This window comes from Camarhynchus parvulus, chromosome 4 (genome assembly GCF_901933205.1).
Source record: "Camarhynchus parvulus chromosome 4, STF_HiC, whole genome shotgun sequence".
NCBI classification, from domain to species: Eukaryota; Metazoa; Chordata; class Aves; order Passeriformes; family Thraupidae; genus Camarhynchus; species Camarhynchus parvulus.
Window position 1 is genome coordinate 56,377,976 of NC_044574.1, and position 17,340 is coordinate 56,395,315.

Here is a 17,340-nt window from a genome sequence, read left to right on the forward strand (position 1 = left end):
TTGCAGTGACATCTTGCAGGCTTTTTGTGCTTAACATTCTGTTGGCTGGCACTGCAGATTGATCCCGTTCTGTTGTAGATTTTTCAAATTACGTCCATTAGTTCAACCAGTGTTCTCTTCCTCGTGCTGTTGTGTGCTTTGCTGATGTGCTTTGACATCCTGCTCCCGAGGAGGTTTTTGAAAACAACTTTTAGAGAGTTTTACAAGTGTGTTCTGTGAGAGAAATGTAAGAAAGAGCTGTCACTTTGCTCTGGGAACTGTTACTGCACTGATAGTGAAATAAGTATGCCAGTATGAGCACATTCTGCCATTCTGCCATGTTTCCCAGTGCTAATATCATCCTATACAATGGCAACACATAGTGATTTTAAATTTTTTTTCTTCCTTTTTTTAAAAATTTTTTTTACATTTTGGAAAATTCTTTTTGCAATACCAGAAGTTAAACTCACAGCAAGCTTCAAACCTCATTCATTTGTACATTGCAGAACATTTCCCCAGCCCCAGTTTGCAGTTACACTGTGGTATTCTTTGGATTTTCTAGCATGTTATTGCTTTGAATCACCAAAAACTGTGTATTTGGTTGCCCATTGATCTGGTGTACATGTAAAACAGCACATTCTGCTTTGTGGTTCTGATGTATCTATGCCTTGGTTCTTGAGAAAGACAGCAAATTTCTCAGTTGTATTTGGAATCTGGATCACCAGTGTGTGAATTTTAAGGTGCTGAGAGATTCCCAGTGGGTACAGCAAAGGCTGAGTATCTCTCTGTATTTGACCTCCAGAGTATTGAGTGGAGGTGCTTGTTTAAGTTGGTCAGATTTGTGTTTCTTAAGCTGATTTATTAGAGTTTGCATATTAACACATATCCAGAGACAGTTTGCTTGCATATGGAGTGGGAGGTAGAGGCCATGTCTTGGAGTGCTCTTGCAGCAAAGAACTGAGCTTGGATATGGAAGGAACTGCTGTTAGGATCACACAGAGCTGTTGCCATGTGACAAACTATACATAACATCTAAAAAATAGGACAGATGGATTGTGTTTGAGTCATTGTTTGCTTTGATTCTTGAAGCTTCTTCTATGTACTACAACTATCTATAAGTGTGAAAGAAGTAAAAATAAATAAGGGATATATAAAAAAATATTTCTCAAATTTTTGGGGGGGTTTTGGTAATGTCCTTTTTCTATCAGAATGCAGACATTCATAGTAGGCAGGGAGTCACCACGTATTTCACATTTGTCTTCTTTTGTTTCATTTCCCTTTGCTTGTAGAGAGAAATGTAAAATTTAAAATGTAGTGGTAATCACAAATGGTATGTAATAAAATGTGCTACGGATTCTTTTCTAGCAAAGAAATCATGCCCTCTGTCTCTAAAATACACTGCCTATATTTCTATGTCCTTTTTTGACTCCTTTCTCCTTAAAGAACTTGTATGGTTTCCATGACTACAACAGTTAAGCAGGCAAAATCTATTCCATATTTATACTCTGCAGGTTTATGGGGGGGAAAAATAAATAAGTTTGTGAGGGAACTATCTCTGTGCAATCTGTTTTTGTGAACCCTGGCAACAATGCTCCCTTTACCTGATCACAAATTCAGTACTGTAAAGGCAGGGTCAGGCTCATTTGAGAGCCCTGGCAGGCAGGGTTTTCAGCTGAATTGGTACAACTCTTAGGCATTGAACAGGTTTCTTCATAGCTGTGTCTGGATTTGTGCTCCCCTTGGAGCCATTAAAAAATGTATCAGCTGTTTGTAAATTCTGTGTCTGCAGGGAAGTAACTGATGATTGTGAAACTTAAGCTCTTTTGGTGTTGGTTAGTTAGAAACTCCATTTAACTTACATTTTTTGCTATCAGACAGTGATGTTTTCAAACCCTCTTTACAGATGTCAGGTGCCTATCTGCTCCTAAACTGTCAAAAGCTTCCTTTTGGTCGCTGACAGATCTCCCTTTTCTCACATTTGTCCTGGGTCGCTGCAATGATGCAACTTACTGGACAGATTTATTCAAGGCTCTCTTTGCTCCTCCTGGAAATCCAGGACTGGCATTAACTCCTGTCAGTGCATTGTAGCTGCTCCTTAAGAGACTTCAGGCTTATCCTTCCATGTCATTCCCCTGAAATCCCATCCCCACTGACATGAACACCCTTGCACCATCATCACTGATCACCATGTGTTTCACATGAGACCAATTGCTGTGACAAATCACTTCTGTTCCCTCTTGGGACCAAGGGGTTTCTCCTGGGGTAGGAGAATGGCCATGGCCACATGGAATCGGGGAGGTGGGGCAATAGGACAGGGCACCTAAATAAAAGGGCAGGCATCAAAACAACGAAGCAGTGGAACCAGAAAAACTGGTTAGAGCAGTGGAACTCTAGAAAAACTAGAGCCAGTCTGGAAAGAAATGCAGCTCAGGTAATTCAGTGTTTTTTATCAGCAGGTATTGCTGATATTTAATCTAAAATTAATGTAGTCTACAGATTTTCACAGTTCTTTACAGAAAGTAATATATTGTACTTAAGGCTTGTGTCCAAGAACCTGTCCTTGGACAATCACAAGAGCCAGTGACAGCTCAAAAAAATTAAAAAGAAGTTGTGGAAGATAGAAACACAATATGAAACAAGATATTCAGTGTGAAGCTTGGGTGAAATTTGTGAACAATGCAAGACATGCCTGGCATGACATGAATGGGAGAAGTCAGCAGAATGGGCAGGGGTCTGCAATAGAGACAGATAGTTAGGGAAGCAGAAAGTAGGAAGACTCAAATACAGGAATCCCTTTGCAAGTCAAAAATAGGACATTGAGGGGTTGGTTTGTTTGTTTATGGGTGTTATTTGTATGGAAATTTTTGGGGGGGTTTGTTGGTTTTTTATCTTTTTTCTGGCTTCAAATACAGTGTTTTAAAATTCTGTCTACACATCTAAGTCTTGAAATTTTTGGTGTAACATGGCAACTCAAAAACCTAATTGTGGGGTGAGGGTCTGGAGTGATGCAGAGTCCCCAGGCAGGTGCAAAGGAGAGCTGCTTTATTGAAAAATCCAGGCCTTTTCAAGCAGTCAGGCCTTTCTCAGTTACATAGCTTTAAATCATGACAAACATAATTAAACCAACCACCATACACCACAGTGTGAACATGCTAGGGTTATATAACTCATTTTTCTACCTCTAATTCAGCTGAGTCTCTCTCCCATAGTCCTTTTCTGCTTATCCATATTTGCAGGCCTGAGCCATGATTTTACATGGCCTTCTCTTTCTAAGGTTTTACCTCTATGCAGCACCTAATATTTTTCATTTTGTTCCGACTGGAAAAAGACACTTTGGCTTGTTATGCAGCAGTAAAATATGCTGGCTTTGTCTGCTTAGAGCAGCCTTGTAGAGATTGCAGGGTTAGTTTGGGGGGGAACAAGAATTTGAGCAGCTTTTTAGGCTTAAAATTCTTACCTTTTTTCTCCCATGATTATCACATTGTAGGTGAAGGATTGGTAGCAGTACACTTTTATTCCACTCTTGAATTTTGGTTTTTAAGCATTTGAGAAATGCAGCAAAAAAATGAAATAGCATTTCTTATTCACCCAAGTGACAGCTTTTGTTCTGTTTGTCAGGCAAGCAAGCAAGTCTTTTAAATTATGGTTATGAGGGGATAATAGTAAGATAGTAGCTGGTTTCTATTCCAGTTTGTAGGTCCAAAAAATAGCAGGTTTGTCACGTGACTGGCATTTTGAATGTGGTAGGTACTCAGCTTCTGCCAGGTGCACAGACTCTGCCTCAATGCCATTATTTCCCATGCCTTTTAAATTGCTGTTAAAAAGGAAACTGGACTTTTTCTGGCTGTGCTGCTTACCCATCTTGAAAACTGTCCAAAGTTTACATTCCCTGCTGAGTTCAGAGCAGTAAATGTCAGATCTCTTTGCCAAATTCAGTGTCTTATATCCATTTTCCAGATGTGGGGTAAACATCTACTTAATATGGTTTACCTGCAAATCATGCTTAAGCCTATTTTGCCCATGCATTTCCTGCCACTGAATATTGATAGGCACTCCCAGCTTTGGTCCATTTTTCAGTTTTTTACTTTGCTCTGGTTTTGGTAAATCCTTGAGCATGCCGAGAGTGAGTAGTGTAGGATACTCTGGAAACCATGAGGTTGTCATCTCTTACATGCTTCACATGTAGAAGAAAGTGTATTGGTCTAGAGCCCTTTCAAAGCAGGATGGAAAAGAAACTTGGCTCCTTTTGCTGCCCAGGTTGAATTTCCCAGGCTGGCAGCTAACAAAAGTTCCTGGCAGCTAGCAGATCATGTAGTGAGGTAGTGACAAGAGACATTCAAGACCAGAAAGTACAAAGTACTGATTTTACAGTGCTGTTCAGAAAAGTATTAAACAGCCGAGCGGCTTTCCGAGCCAAGCACAAGGAATTAGCAGAGCACATGAAGATGAGAAGTGTGTAAACATGCTCCATACTCAGCATCCTCATGAATATTTTAATCTCCTGGCAAACAGAACCAGAGCCCATTGAGTGGTGTGCCAGGCAATGTGTGAACTTTATAGCTGTTTCCACATTGCCTTTCCCACTGTATCCCTGTATCCCCGCTGTCTTTGTGAGAGAAAATGACTATGGAAAGGGTTTTATTTTGTTTCAATATGCTCAACTGGTAACTGGTGGGTTGCAAAAAGATTCTTGTTAGGGCATCACCAGCTCATGTAATTAGAAAGATAACTAACTTTTATTGTAAATATGTTTACTAAAAAGAAGTGTTCCGTTCTTTTTTATCCCTGCAGCTTCTTTTACATTATCTTATATATGATGGCTCAAACACCTTTCTTCAGACCCTCCCATCTGAAATTTTGGCAGATAAGAGCTCTCTCAGCATGACTAAATTGTGAGATAGATTTCACAGAGAACTTTTCAGATCCAGCTGTCCTTAGGATTATGAATGAATTCTGCTTCCACTTTTATCTTTGCTGCAAAAGGCTGCTTGGCTTTGACATTTTAGGCAATGACTGTAGTAGTTGACAAAGAATGTGAAATACAGATTCAAAATTGGACTGTTTTGAATATGACAATGATACAGTTTAATTCTTTATGGGTGGGAGTAAAGGGACTGAATGATATGTGACCTTGGACTTTGTGTTTGCATGTAAGCATGTAGGCTATTGAGCCAGGTAATAGACAAAAAAAAAACATTGAGTATCTCATTCATCTTCTCTCTGGTAGGGGTCTACCAGAGAGAAGATGATTGAGATACTCAACTTTTTCCCTCAGTCTTCAGGGGCAACCTCTCTTCCCACAGCTCTGCAGTGGAGGGACAGCAGGATAGGGACTGGGGAGCAAAGTCCCTCCCACCGTAAATAAAGATCAGGTCCATGGCCACCAAGGAACCTGAATGTACATGTGTCTGTGGGACCTGATGAGAGGCACCCCAGAGTGCTGAGGGAATTGGCTGATGTAGTTGCCAAGACACTCTCCATGACGCTTTAAAAGCCATGGCAGTCAGGTGAAGTCCCGGATGACTGAGAAAAGGGAAACTTTGTACCCATCTTTAAAAATGATAGAAAGGGAACTACTGGGAACTCCTGACCTGTCAGCCTCACCTCTGTGCCTGGGACTGTCATGGAACAGATCCTCCTGGAAGCTGTGCTAAGGCACAGGGAGGACATGGAGGTTACTCAGGACAGCCAGCATGGCTTCACCAAGGGCAAGTCCTGCCTGACTGACCCCGTGCCCTTCTGTGATGGAGTGACTCCATCAGTGGGCAGGGGAAGTGTTTCACATGTCATTTATCTGGACCTCTGTGAAGCCTTTGACAGAGTCCCCTGTAGCATCCCTCTCTCTAAAATGGCAAGAGGTGGATTTGAGGGGAGAACGTGTGCATCCAGAGGGTTGCGGTCAACAGGTCAGAGTCCTGATGGACATCAGTGAGAAGTGGTGCCCCTTAGAGGTCCATACTGGGACCAGGGTTGTTTAATATCTTCATTAATCACAGCCAAAGAGATTAAGTGCATCTCAGCAAATTTGCAGGGTTATGACCTTTAACAAGACCAAGTACAAGATGCTGCACCTGGGTTGGGGCAACCCCAGGATCAGCACAGGCTGGGGATGAACACATCCAGAGCAGCCCTGCCCTGAAGGACATGACCCAGCCATAGGCACTGGCAGCCCAGAAAGCCAAAACATCCTGGGCTGCATCCAAAGCAGGATGAAGGAGGGGATGAGTGAGCCCAGCTGTCTTTCCTGATAAAATGCTGAAATGTAAAAATAGAGCCACATACTTTGAACTTCTTTCTTAAAATTCTCCTGGTTTTGTGGCACATCTTTGAAGTTTAAGCACTACAGAATTCACTATTAATCTTGACAGCAATACTGAATTTACATTCAAGGACTGGGATGATAATCCCAAAAAATACAGGCACTTCAGTCCTCTCTCATGTTACTTCATTCCAACACAAGATAATAGATCACGTTTCACATGCATGTTTCACATGCACATTGCATCTGCAATGCAGAAAGGAACACTTTGAGCCCAATCAATAATCTCTGCAGGGATGAGGAACCTAATGGAAAACCTTGGCAACTGATTTATTTATTCTGTGAAACTGGAATCTGGTGATAGTAAAAAATTGATGACTTGTGTAGCAGCTGGGGAGGCAGCTTGGTTATATTTTCTAATCTAGCTGCTTCCACTGGCTTGCAAGAAGCTGTGAGCTGATGGAAACACACAAAAAAGCAGGCTGGAACCATAACTGGCAATAAGAAAAGTGCAGCAGTCATCCATTGTGAGACTGTATTGGTCTTCTTTAGCATCAGCTCTGAATATTGTCTGAATTTTTCTGCATTTTCAGAGGGAATAGAGCTGATCCAGAGAGTATAGTAGCCATTCCTGACAAGAGGTCTGCAACTCTTCATTACAGTCATACTGGATTTTTTTTTTTTCAGCACAAAGTTGCTTCTAAATCTAATAGGGACATCTGAAGGCTTTTTGTTACAGTGGCCTTTGACTTGTACTGCTTGGGGCAAGCTTTCTGCACCCTGGTGCATGTATGGAATTCTTTTATTTTTCCACTAGTTTAATGGAAAACATTCACTATATTTAAATATAGTTTCTGGAGAGTTTTCACTCTAATAACTTTTTTCTGGTTAAAAGTAATTATTGAAGAGCAGAATATGAACTGTTTGTATGAATGTCTGCCTTTAGAAACTCAGAAGTTATATATCAAGAGGAGAAAAAACAAGTTAAGAATGAGAAAGTCTAATTTCATTCTAAAATTTGAACTGATACATGAGGGCACTGTAAGGAGTAAACAAACCAAACCCACCAAAAAATTCCTGCCACAACAAACTTAGAAAAGTCTGCTTGAAGCAAAATAACATTTTCGCTCGTTTTTGTTGGAGTACTTAGCTGAAAGGAGACTGCAAGTAGAGAGAATGTAAAGCACTTGAAACATTTTATGGTTAAAACATCATAAACCACATCTACAGAAATTTTGCTTGATGCAAGAAAAGATTTTATTCTTGTCATTCCTATGAATTACTTCTTCAGAAACTGCAATAATTATAGTTATCTGAAACCAAGGGCTTTGAAATTGCCACAGAGAAATTGCTGTGGTAAGGATTAATATATGCATCCATCTATGATTTTCTTTTTTATCTCTCTGTGCATATACATTTAGATGTGTATCTGAGCCTTTCTAGGGAAGGTGCTCCACTCCATATATTGGTGGTGATTGGTGGTTGAGGATGAACCATCATTAGCATTCTTATTAAATGTGATTTTCAGGTTATCCTTTATTATCCTAAGAACCCATCTCTAAGAGTTGGCTTTAAAAAATTTTCTGTAGGTTTAACAGTCTTTTCTGGTGGGTAGACTATAATGGAATTCATGAATGTTAAGTTTTCCTGTTGATGAGAAGATGGGAGGAATAAATTTAAGTGTTTATTTGGTAAGTGTCTATTGAAATAGAAACTTGGACATGAAACTAGAATGCTTTCCATTTCTTTTCAAAATAGGTATAAAAATGAATGCCTGGTCCTCCAAGTGCCTGACAACAGATCATTTCTCATTGATCATCATAGTCTGAGGTCACACAGAATATTATGGTAAATGATAACCTGGGTTTGTGAAAATCTGACTAGGAGGAGTTTCATTTTTTTCCTGCCAAAGTCAGCAAAACAGCCTTGTTAAATAACTGTGATTACATATATCTCTTGGTAGTCACAACTTTATATTCACTAAATTTTTTTATCTCTGCTAAATAGGTTTGTTTCAAATTATTTACCGTTTTAAAAGGCATTTTTAGCACTAACATTTACCATGTCAAGCTAACTGTAAAGAGGATTTATGGGGAAAGAGTTTATTTACTGCCTTTTCTGTCTGTACAGCTGCCAGAGACATGGTAGTAAACTCTGAGGATTTTTCTGAGCTCATGTTGCAGTAAAGTTATCATTTTATTACAAGACCAGGGGTAATTTAGAGTCTGCTATAAAATCAAGAAACTGTAAAATTAAAAAATAAATTCACAGTTGAGCAAGAGGTGTTATGATAGAGTTTCCAGAGAAACTCTTTTAGATGCAAGTCCAGTCTCTTATTTGAGATTTAGAGTGACTTTCACACTCAGCCTTTTCACCAGAGTTCACAGACACTCATTACTCTCTCTCTTATTCCTGATCCCTGGAGCCAAGTGTTTATAGAGCCACTCTTCTGCCAGTGACTGAAGTTTGTCTTAGGGAGGCTTATCATCAGTACTAACCTCGGTGTTCCAAGGTAAGGATTTTGTGTAGCAAGCAGCAGAGAGAGGACCTACATCTGGTGTCTGTAGTTTCAGTGTAGTGAAGTGCAGAGTTGGCTGGCTGCAAACCAAAGCTTCTTTCTGGTGAGCACAGAAAAAACCCATCAGGGCTCTGGATTTACCCAGGGCAATGAATTTATGTAATGACTTCTTCAAGTAGTTGGGCACCTTCCATTTGACAGAAGACCATGATAGAATTGCAGTCAACATCCTTGTGTCTCAAAGTAAATATCCTCTACAAAGGATTAGGAACTTTAGTTCTTCCATGGTATACAAAGGGGCAGGAATTGATCATAAAAGCCAACTGCTTAAGAAGCCTTTGGTTTTCTGATTTTAGATTGATTGTTTTGTCTGTTGCTTTGACAGTGAGAGAAAATTCAGAAAAGCAGAGATCAGAAGCTGAAGAAAATGTTTGCTCAAACTTTTGTTGTTTTCTAACTCCTAGTCAGTAATTTTATGATGTATCTAGTGAGATTAAAATATGAAAAAAGGTTATTAAAATGATTCACAGTACTCTTACTCAGCTCAGATGAGTCTTATATAGGCTTTTCATCCTAAAAGAAGTTGGGTGATCAAGTAATATGGATTAGCTGAGAGATTTGTCTGCTGGAGTATATTTGCAGTATATGTCCATGAACAATAGGGACAGAATATTTAACTGTTGAAAGATCCTGTATATTTAAATCTTTGGGCTTTGCATCCTATTTGTTCAATGCTTTCTTAATGGAACTAAAGGGTATTTTAGCTGTTGCCTTTAGGATGCCCTGTTTTGGCTGAACTACCTCAGAATGAGAGACACAGTTCTGACAGCTCCTACAGGAGGTTTGCTTTCTGCTACATACTGTCAGGCTGTAAATCACATGTCATGTTCCTCCTAACACAAGGTTTAGTTGAGTGAAATTCTGTGGCTAGAGAGAAATCAAGTCAGGCTGGATCTCTGATAGCCTTGTCACCTAAGCTGCTGCTTGTATGGTTTAACTGGTGAGTGCAGTATTTTTGTTTGTGCGTGTGACTAGCTGGGTCATGGAAGTTACATGCCTTATTCATGAATAGGAGAATAAAGAATTGTTACCAACTGACAGAATGGATGATATTGGACACCTGATCCAACCCAGCTGCTCAAAGCAGAGTCAACTAAAGCAGATTGCCCAGGACCATTGGAAGAGTCTGGCTCCATCTTCTTTACTCCTCCGGGCAGATACTTAGGAAAATTGATAAGATCCACCCTAAGCCTTCTCCAGGCTAAGCTTCTCCAGCTCACCGAGCTGCTCCCTGTATGACAGATGTTCCAGTCCCTAATAAACTTCATAGGTCATCAGTGGAAGTGCTCCAGTCTTTATCTTTCCCATACTGGGGAGCCTGGAGTACCACCCAGAACTCCAGATGTGGCTGTGGAAAGATCACTTCCCTAGGCCCACTCTCAAGAGACTTCCTAAATAAGTCCTAAAAGTAATCTTTGCCAAACTTCTCATCACCTTTGTTCTAATTTGTGGGATGCATTTGGTGTGTTATTTATGCAGATGTAGTGGAAATTCAGTATTTCTGATCCTTCTCTTCTTGTGTGGTTTCCCAGACAAACATTCCCAACAGTTTCTTACCTGTTTGGAACAGCTGTACATTTTTGTTGGCTTTGTGACTAAGCTTCTGATACTTGCATGCTTCAGCTCAAATTGGTTAGTTAGCCTCTCTCACTGAGTGTCTGAAGTAAGCAAGGGTTAATGAGAAGAAAATTTGCAGGATTCCGAATATTTACTTCATGCTTAGGAAAGCAATTTTTAGAACAATGAGTGTTTTGGTTGATTTATCTCCTTGGGAATTACACTGTTGCTTTTCATGGACTAGCAGAAAACTTGTGTCATGCCATTCCTCTTTCTTGGTAAAAGGAAAAATCAGGAAGAGGGTCTGAGATTGCTGTCCATTTGGGAATGCTTCTAGAACTTAGTGTCCTTTATGGTATTTAGAAGCCAGAAATTATGTAGTCAGATTTGAACCAGCAAAATAAGTGTTTCAAATACGTAAGTAACATTTATAAAAATAGCTGAAGGTTGTGAAAAACACATACAAGTTTAAGGAGCATTTTGGGGCCCCAGCTTTAAAAGTTCACTTCTCAAACAATGTATTTCTTCATTTTCAAAAGTTGTAACTGTGCATACGTAACAAATATTTTTGTTACCAGGAATCAGTAAAAATCCTTGTGAAATGGTTCTGTTTCTAGGTATGTTATTGGAATTGAATGATATGGTCTCAAAGAATGACTAAATAACTTGACTCCATTAGAAATATCATAAGGAAAACACAAAATTCATTTGGGGTAAGTGGGCACTTGGTTGTTGAGCCATGTTATGAAAGTGTTCTTAACTGAGACAGAAAAAGCAAAACCCTTTTCTGCTGTAGCCATGCAGAGACAGTTGCTTTCTGAAACAACTTCCTTCTCATCCAGTTTTTATTGTATTTTTATCTGAAGTTGCTTAATTTTTTCCCCCACCCCTTGAAAATAAGTGTTAATTTCCAATGGAGTTGGAGTTCAGAAGTGGTGGTGTAGGCTGTCTTCTGCTGATATGGTGCTACATTTACTATTGATCTCTTACTTTTTTTTTTTTTTTTACTAGAAACTCTCTTATTCTTTTGTCCCAGTATTTTTCTCAGTGGAAAAACCAAAGGAAAAGGTGGACTTGAGGTTCAGGAATTTGCCATGAGAAGTACTGGATACCCTCTAAGATGCATAACCCCTGTGTTTGTCATCACTACAGTGCTGCATATGATGCCGTCCTTGACAGAAATGTGGCCATTAAGAAACTCAGCAGACCATTTCAGAACCAAACTCATGCCAAGAGAGCTTACAGGGAGCTGGTCCTCATGAAGTGTGTGAATCATAAAAATGTAAGTGTTCAGCAGGAGAAATGGTAGGTGCATTGCTGTGTTAGAAACGAAGTTGTTTCGTTGGGTTCCTCTTTTAAATGGAAGAAATCACAAGTAAATTATGCTCAAGGGCTACACACTGTCTGGTACTACATGCCCGCAGGAGAAACTGAGGGTATTCCATGTGCTTATTTAAAGGCTCTGCCAAATTGGGATTTTTCTAGACTTTTCTGCTTCTTGTGCTATCTATTCTATATCATTTAGTATCCATAATGAATGAAAATATTCCTGTGCTGCACCAGGAGTGTTATTCCAGGGCTGCATGCTAATTTTAACCATTATCTGTTAGAACTATCTGCCTGACACTCTATCACCTGCTTTTTTGTAGTGAAATATGTAGGATTGCCACACTGCATTGTAAAGGGATGTCCCAGGGATTTAATTTTCCTCCACCTCCTAGATTTCCTGCTGCCATATCTATATGCCCCTTCCTTTTCATTAGGATAGATTTTTTCAGTTTGCAGTGTTTACTTGTCCCTCAGATCTTGCAATGACTCTTTCTCCTTATGCAAAGCATAAATGAGCTTAAAACAATGTGATGGAAGGTGAGATTTTACACTTGTTCTCAATCACATGTTCACATGGAAAGAGGAAGGACTGACCCTAAAATGGCAAATTGCAGGACTCGACACTACAGTGTCTCTGCCTCACTTCTGGGCAGTGATTTATCCTTACATTCCCATTGTGTTGATCAGGACTGTTCCTGTCTCTTCCCAGTTGACTTGATGGAAGCTACCCTCAGCCAGCCCAATGCATGAGGATTTGAAAATGCAGGGATGAGTGAGAAGTTTTTTAATGGTCTGGAGAGAGCAGAGGGGCAGCAGGAGTGTCACTAATTCTAAATACATAATTTTAAACATGGTGCATGACAGCTTCTAACAGCAGGGTCAGAGTCAGAGCTGGGTTGGGTTGGGTCAGAGCTTTAATCTGTCTGTACAGAGAAGTGCAAAGGAAGGAGAGGATTGTAAAGGTACATTTGCAGAGGTAAGATTCAGTCAAAATATGTGGAGTAAAGAGAAAGAATGTTGAACAATGTCTGTTAGAAAACGTAAAGAGGTGATGGAGTAGGAAGGGAGACATTCAGATGTTGCCTTCATGGCAGCAGTGCTGGTGTCATCTACCTCTGTTACCTGCTTCCCTCTATTACTGAGGGAAAACAGGGGAAATACAGATCTGTGGGGTCACATTATTCCCTCTATTCTTTTTCACATATTTTTACCAGTGTCTTTCAGAAGCCCAGCCTGTTTAAAATAAACCAAACAAAAATGCTAACCGAACAAGAGAAAGGAGAAAAGGAGTTGAACTATGCAAGGTGCCTTTGCTCAGGATGTCTCTGTTTCTAAGTGCTTCTACTGAAAAGTTGTACTTTTCACAATGGAATTTGTGTCAGCCAGCATGTGCATGTGTGTGCCCTCAAAGGCATTGAGGCCATGTCAGAGAGAAGGAAGGACTACTGTTTGATAAGATGGTCCTTGGTTATTTGCCCCCTCAAATTAGCATTCCTCATAAATAAGAAACTTCTGGCTGTAGCACAGAGACTGCTATGCTAGATTGAGCTGAGGTTGGTCTTTGAACCTGCAACTTCAAAATTGTGAGGAGTGTCTCCCCCTTAGCACTTTGTTTTGTCACTGGTTATCCTTCTTTCAGATGATTTCAAGTGCACCTAAAAGAAATCTGAGAGATCTGTGGTATTTTATTTTGAATGCTGCTGCATTTTTACTGATCCATACATTGAGAAGTGTTAATATAAATAGAGCAGTGAAAAAACAGTTTATTCTTTACATAGTTCAAAACATATTCAACTGATTATGCATATAATTTATTTTTACTCTTTTGTCTTACTTTGCTTTTCAGATTATAAGTTTATTAAATGTCTTCACACCACAGAAATCTCTGGAGGAGTTCCAGGATGTGTAAGTAACAGGGGCAGAAATTAAACTAAAGCCTTAGGGATTTGTGGGGCATTATGGTGTACCTTTACCTCAGCAAAATACAAAGGTTGTAGCCCCCTCTAAAAAAGATAGTGTGAGTCTAGTGGGTAGAAAAATATTCGGAATTCCCATACTGGGAGCTCTTTTGATAATTTAAGGTGAAAACCACCAGTTTCGTATTTGTTGTTGTGTAATGTTATTTGCCTGGGGAACTAGGGTAGGTGTAGAAGAAAATCAGCACCTCTGTTGGAACCTTGCCCTGCTGGACAACCACTAGGCATTGAAGGCATTTTGCATGGAGATGCATATGTTGCCCTCTCAGACACCTCTGTTTCACTCAGATTCCTATGTGTACTCTGGTAGCCATCCTTGCTGTGATCAATGGCCAAGCAGTTACATCATCTGGTGCTTGTGGGCCTTTTGGGTTTAGTGCCTTTCTGTGTGGTGCTGATTGGCCATGTAGGGTATGGTCTCTGTCGTGGGGAATACACCAAGAAAGGGCAAATAATCCACCAGTTTTCCTGGTGTGCTGAAAGAGTGGTGTCTCAGCAGTGAGATACAAACACCACCATGGTGCTGTGGTTAGTGGGCCCAGTCTCCAGCTGTGTTACTCCCAGTCCTCAGAAATAAAGTGAGTTTTAAAGCAAGAAAATGCATTGTTTCTTATTTGAGATGAGGCTGTGATTTGCCTTCAACACAAAAAAATAACCCTGTGGCTTTGCTTTTCCATTCAGCTACCTGGTAATGGAATTAATGGATGCCAACCTGTGCCAGGTCATTCAGATGGAGCTGGACCATGAGCGAATGTCTTACCTTCTGTACCAAATGCTCTGTGGAATCAAGCATCTTCACTCTGCAGGGATTATTCACAGGGTAAGGGGCCTTTGGCTTAAAAGTTAAGGCAGCATATGAAATGATCATGAAGACTTTAAATGCCATTTGGATCTCTTGTGTATTGGGGATCAAAGCCCTGTGTCCCAGTGCAATGGATAAAAGACATAAAAGCCACAGTCAGAGGTCAGGGGATATGGAATTGGCATTTGCCATCTTTTACATGTGCTGAAGCAAATGAAAAGACTGCTGAGTCTATATGCAATGCATCCTCTCATTTTGCTTTTTCCACATCAGTGCTGTGTCTGGTAAGGATGTGGTACCTGGCTGTGGATGTGTGATAGTCAAGAGCAGGGGGGATCAGGTCATGTCACTGTGAGCAGGAGGGAATTCTCAATGGATTGCAAATACCCTGACTTAACTTCTTTATTGAAAAGTGCTTTCACTAATTTGGGATTTCCACATTAAAAAAAATTCCCTAAACAAAAGAAAGGCTGATAAAGTGGGTTACAAAGTGGATGTTCTTCTACAAAGTTCTCCTTTCTTGGCATTTCATGTGTTTAGCAGAGGCTTATAGATTTGGCTGCCAGAGAGTCATCTAGCAAAGGATGAGTTGAATTATTATAAATGAAGCATTAAGATATCTCTACACATGCAGTTGGACTGTCTCTATCAGGTTCACAGCATTAAGAGAAAATAATCTAATCAAAACAGCACTTGGATACTAATCCTAGTAAATACAATTAATTTAATGCCAGTAGGCTCCTGTTATCCAGGTAAAGCCCAGTATGCTGACGTAGAACAACTTCCAGAACAGTTTGCTACAGAAACAACAGCAAGGGTTTGCTGGATATTTACAAGTATTTCTGATAGCAACTGGGTCAGAAGAGGGAAAGAGCATTTGAAGGGTGACCTTAAGTATCAGTCGGTATCATAGCTGTGCCTGGCTTTATAAAGTCACATGGTTTTTTCACTGTCTTTTGCAGGATTTAAAACCAAGTAACATTGTAGTAAAATCTGACTGCACGTTGAAGATTCTGGATTTTGGACTGGCCAGGACTGCAGGCACTAGCTTCATGATGACCCCCTATGTGGTGACACGTTACTACAGAGCACCGGAGGTCATCCTGGGAATGGGCTACAAGGAGAACGGTAGGGCTGCAGTGCCACTGCGCCAGGCCCCCTCAAGGGCAAGCTCTGCTTCACCACTGTAAGGGGGACCCAAAGGAGGGACAGGAAATGTAGTGGGAAATGGTGGGAAATGACACCTGGAGTTAGAGCAGTTCCTCACTGTTGTGAACTGCAGCTGCAGAATGTATTTGGGATGCACTGCTGGTGAATTTATCAGTGTGGGATGGCAGAGTAACAGGAAACTTATTCTTAGTTACGTTTGAAGTTACAACTACAAACTCATTTTGACCAGAGCTTTCATTTTTGCCTTCTGTGGCCGTGAAATAATGTGGGAACCACTGGAATTGCTGAACGAGTGACGTGTTCTAAATTTGAGTCTGAATCCCTGAATTGTTTGAAGGAACAAGAAGTACAAGCTGAAATAGAAAATCCTGGCCCTTCCAGCATTTCTGTAAATCCGGAGCTAGATCTGAATTTCAGGAATTAATTCCCTCTTCATGATAAATTTAACAAAGTCCCAGGTTTTGCTGACAGGTTTCATCTTGTCAAGATCTAGGTATAAATTTTGCAGTATGAATTCAGTTTTTTTAAATGACAAGTAGAATTGCAGAGAAGAGGAAAAACTGAAACTAAAAAAAATGAAAGAAAACATATAATTTGTATGTAATCTCCCTAGAAGTAAATAGGATATTCCTCTGAATAGTCTGAGAGAGATCTTGGTCCTTGGAAATATTGTGAAAAGCAGGTGGAGGTGCTTGCTATAGAGAAGAAGATAAGGAAAAACTCAGATTTTGCAGAAGATGAAGGGAAAACTTTTTAAGTTGTTCTCATTTTGTAGCAAAACTGAGAATTGCATCTGAGTGCCAGGTAGACCAGGCAGGAAATGAAAGAATAGTCTATGGCTCAGATTTTACTGTCAAAGGTATAATTTGTCTGTTTGAGGAGACTTTTTGATGGCAAATACAGCAAATGTGACAAGACCAGGAATTTATTAGAAGTGTCCTACTTAATTTATGTTGAGGAGGTTAGCTAACCGGCAGAAGAACTTTTCCTAACAGCTAACTGCATCCTGTAAAGGGCAGTGAAACTGATTTTGGGAGCCAATTCCATGACTTCAGCACTACTAAAAATATAATCATACAAACTCTTCTGAAATTAGCAAGTCCCTGTATGAATTATTTGTAATTTTTATGAGTTTCAAGTATAAATTTTAATACAAAAGTCAAAAAAGTAGATAAATTATTATTATATTATATTATATTATATTATATTATATTATATTATATTATATTATATTATATTATATTATATTATATTATATTATATTATATTATATTATATTATATTAATTATTATTATGCAGATTCTTAGCTTAGAGAATAATTTCTGAAAGTAATGATATTCCTTAAAGTATTTTGTTTGAAATTTTTGCTAACTGCCATTAGAAATTTGAGCTAGCACTCTTTAGATAGTTCTTTAGTCAATATCCAGAGTTCTTCTATTGTCAAATGAATTCTTTTGTTGGATGTTTTTCCCTCCAGACATTTACTAGATGATTAGGATTATTGTTGTTGTCCATGAAAGGACAGAGAGAGCATTTGCTTTTCACATGATTAAAACTGCACCAAGAAAAAGTTAGACACACTTTTGTGACACAGCTGGGAAAGTTCTAATGTTTGCCACATCCAAGGGTCCTGATCAAATGCCCATTGAGGTTAACACAGAGACTTCCTTTGACTTCCCTGGGCAATGA

At 39.6% G+C, this 17,340-nt stretch overlaps 1 protein-coding gene across 10 annotated transcripts in view; it reads left to right on the forward strand.

The window, feature by feature from the left end:
• The window catches only part of MAPK10 (mitogen-activated protein kinase 10), a 145,299-nt gene that overhangs the window by 80,269 nt on the left and 47,690 nt on the right, over positions 1 to 17,340 (forward strand). For all 10 annotated transcript variants that reach the window (XM_030946858.1, XM_030946868.1, XM_030946860.1 and 7 more), the window contains 4 exons: positions 11,526 to 11,655; positions 13,549 to 13,607; positions 14,360 to 14,498; positions 15,443 to 15,608. In XM_030946858.1, the coding sequence (XP_030802718.1) occupies positions 11,526 to 11,655; positions 13,549 to 13,607; positions 14,360 to 14,498; positions 15,443 to 15,608 (494 nt within the window). The remainder of the gene's footprint in view (positions 1 to 11,525; positions 11,656 to 13,548; positions 13,608 to 14,359; positions 14,499 to 15,442; positions 15,609 to 17,340) is intronic.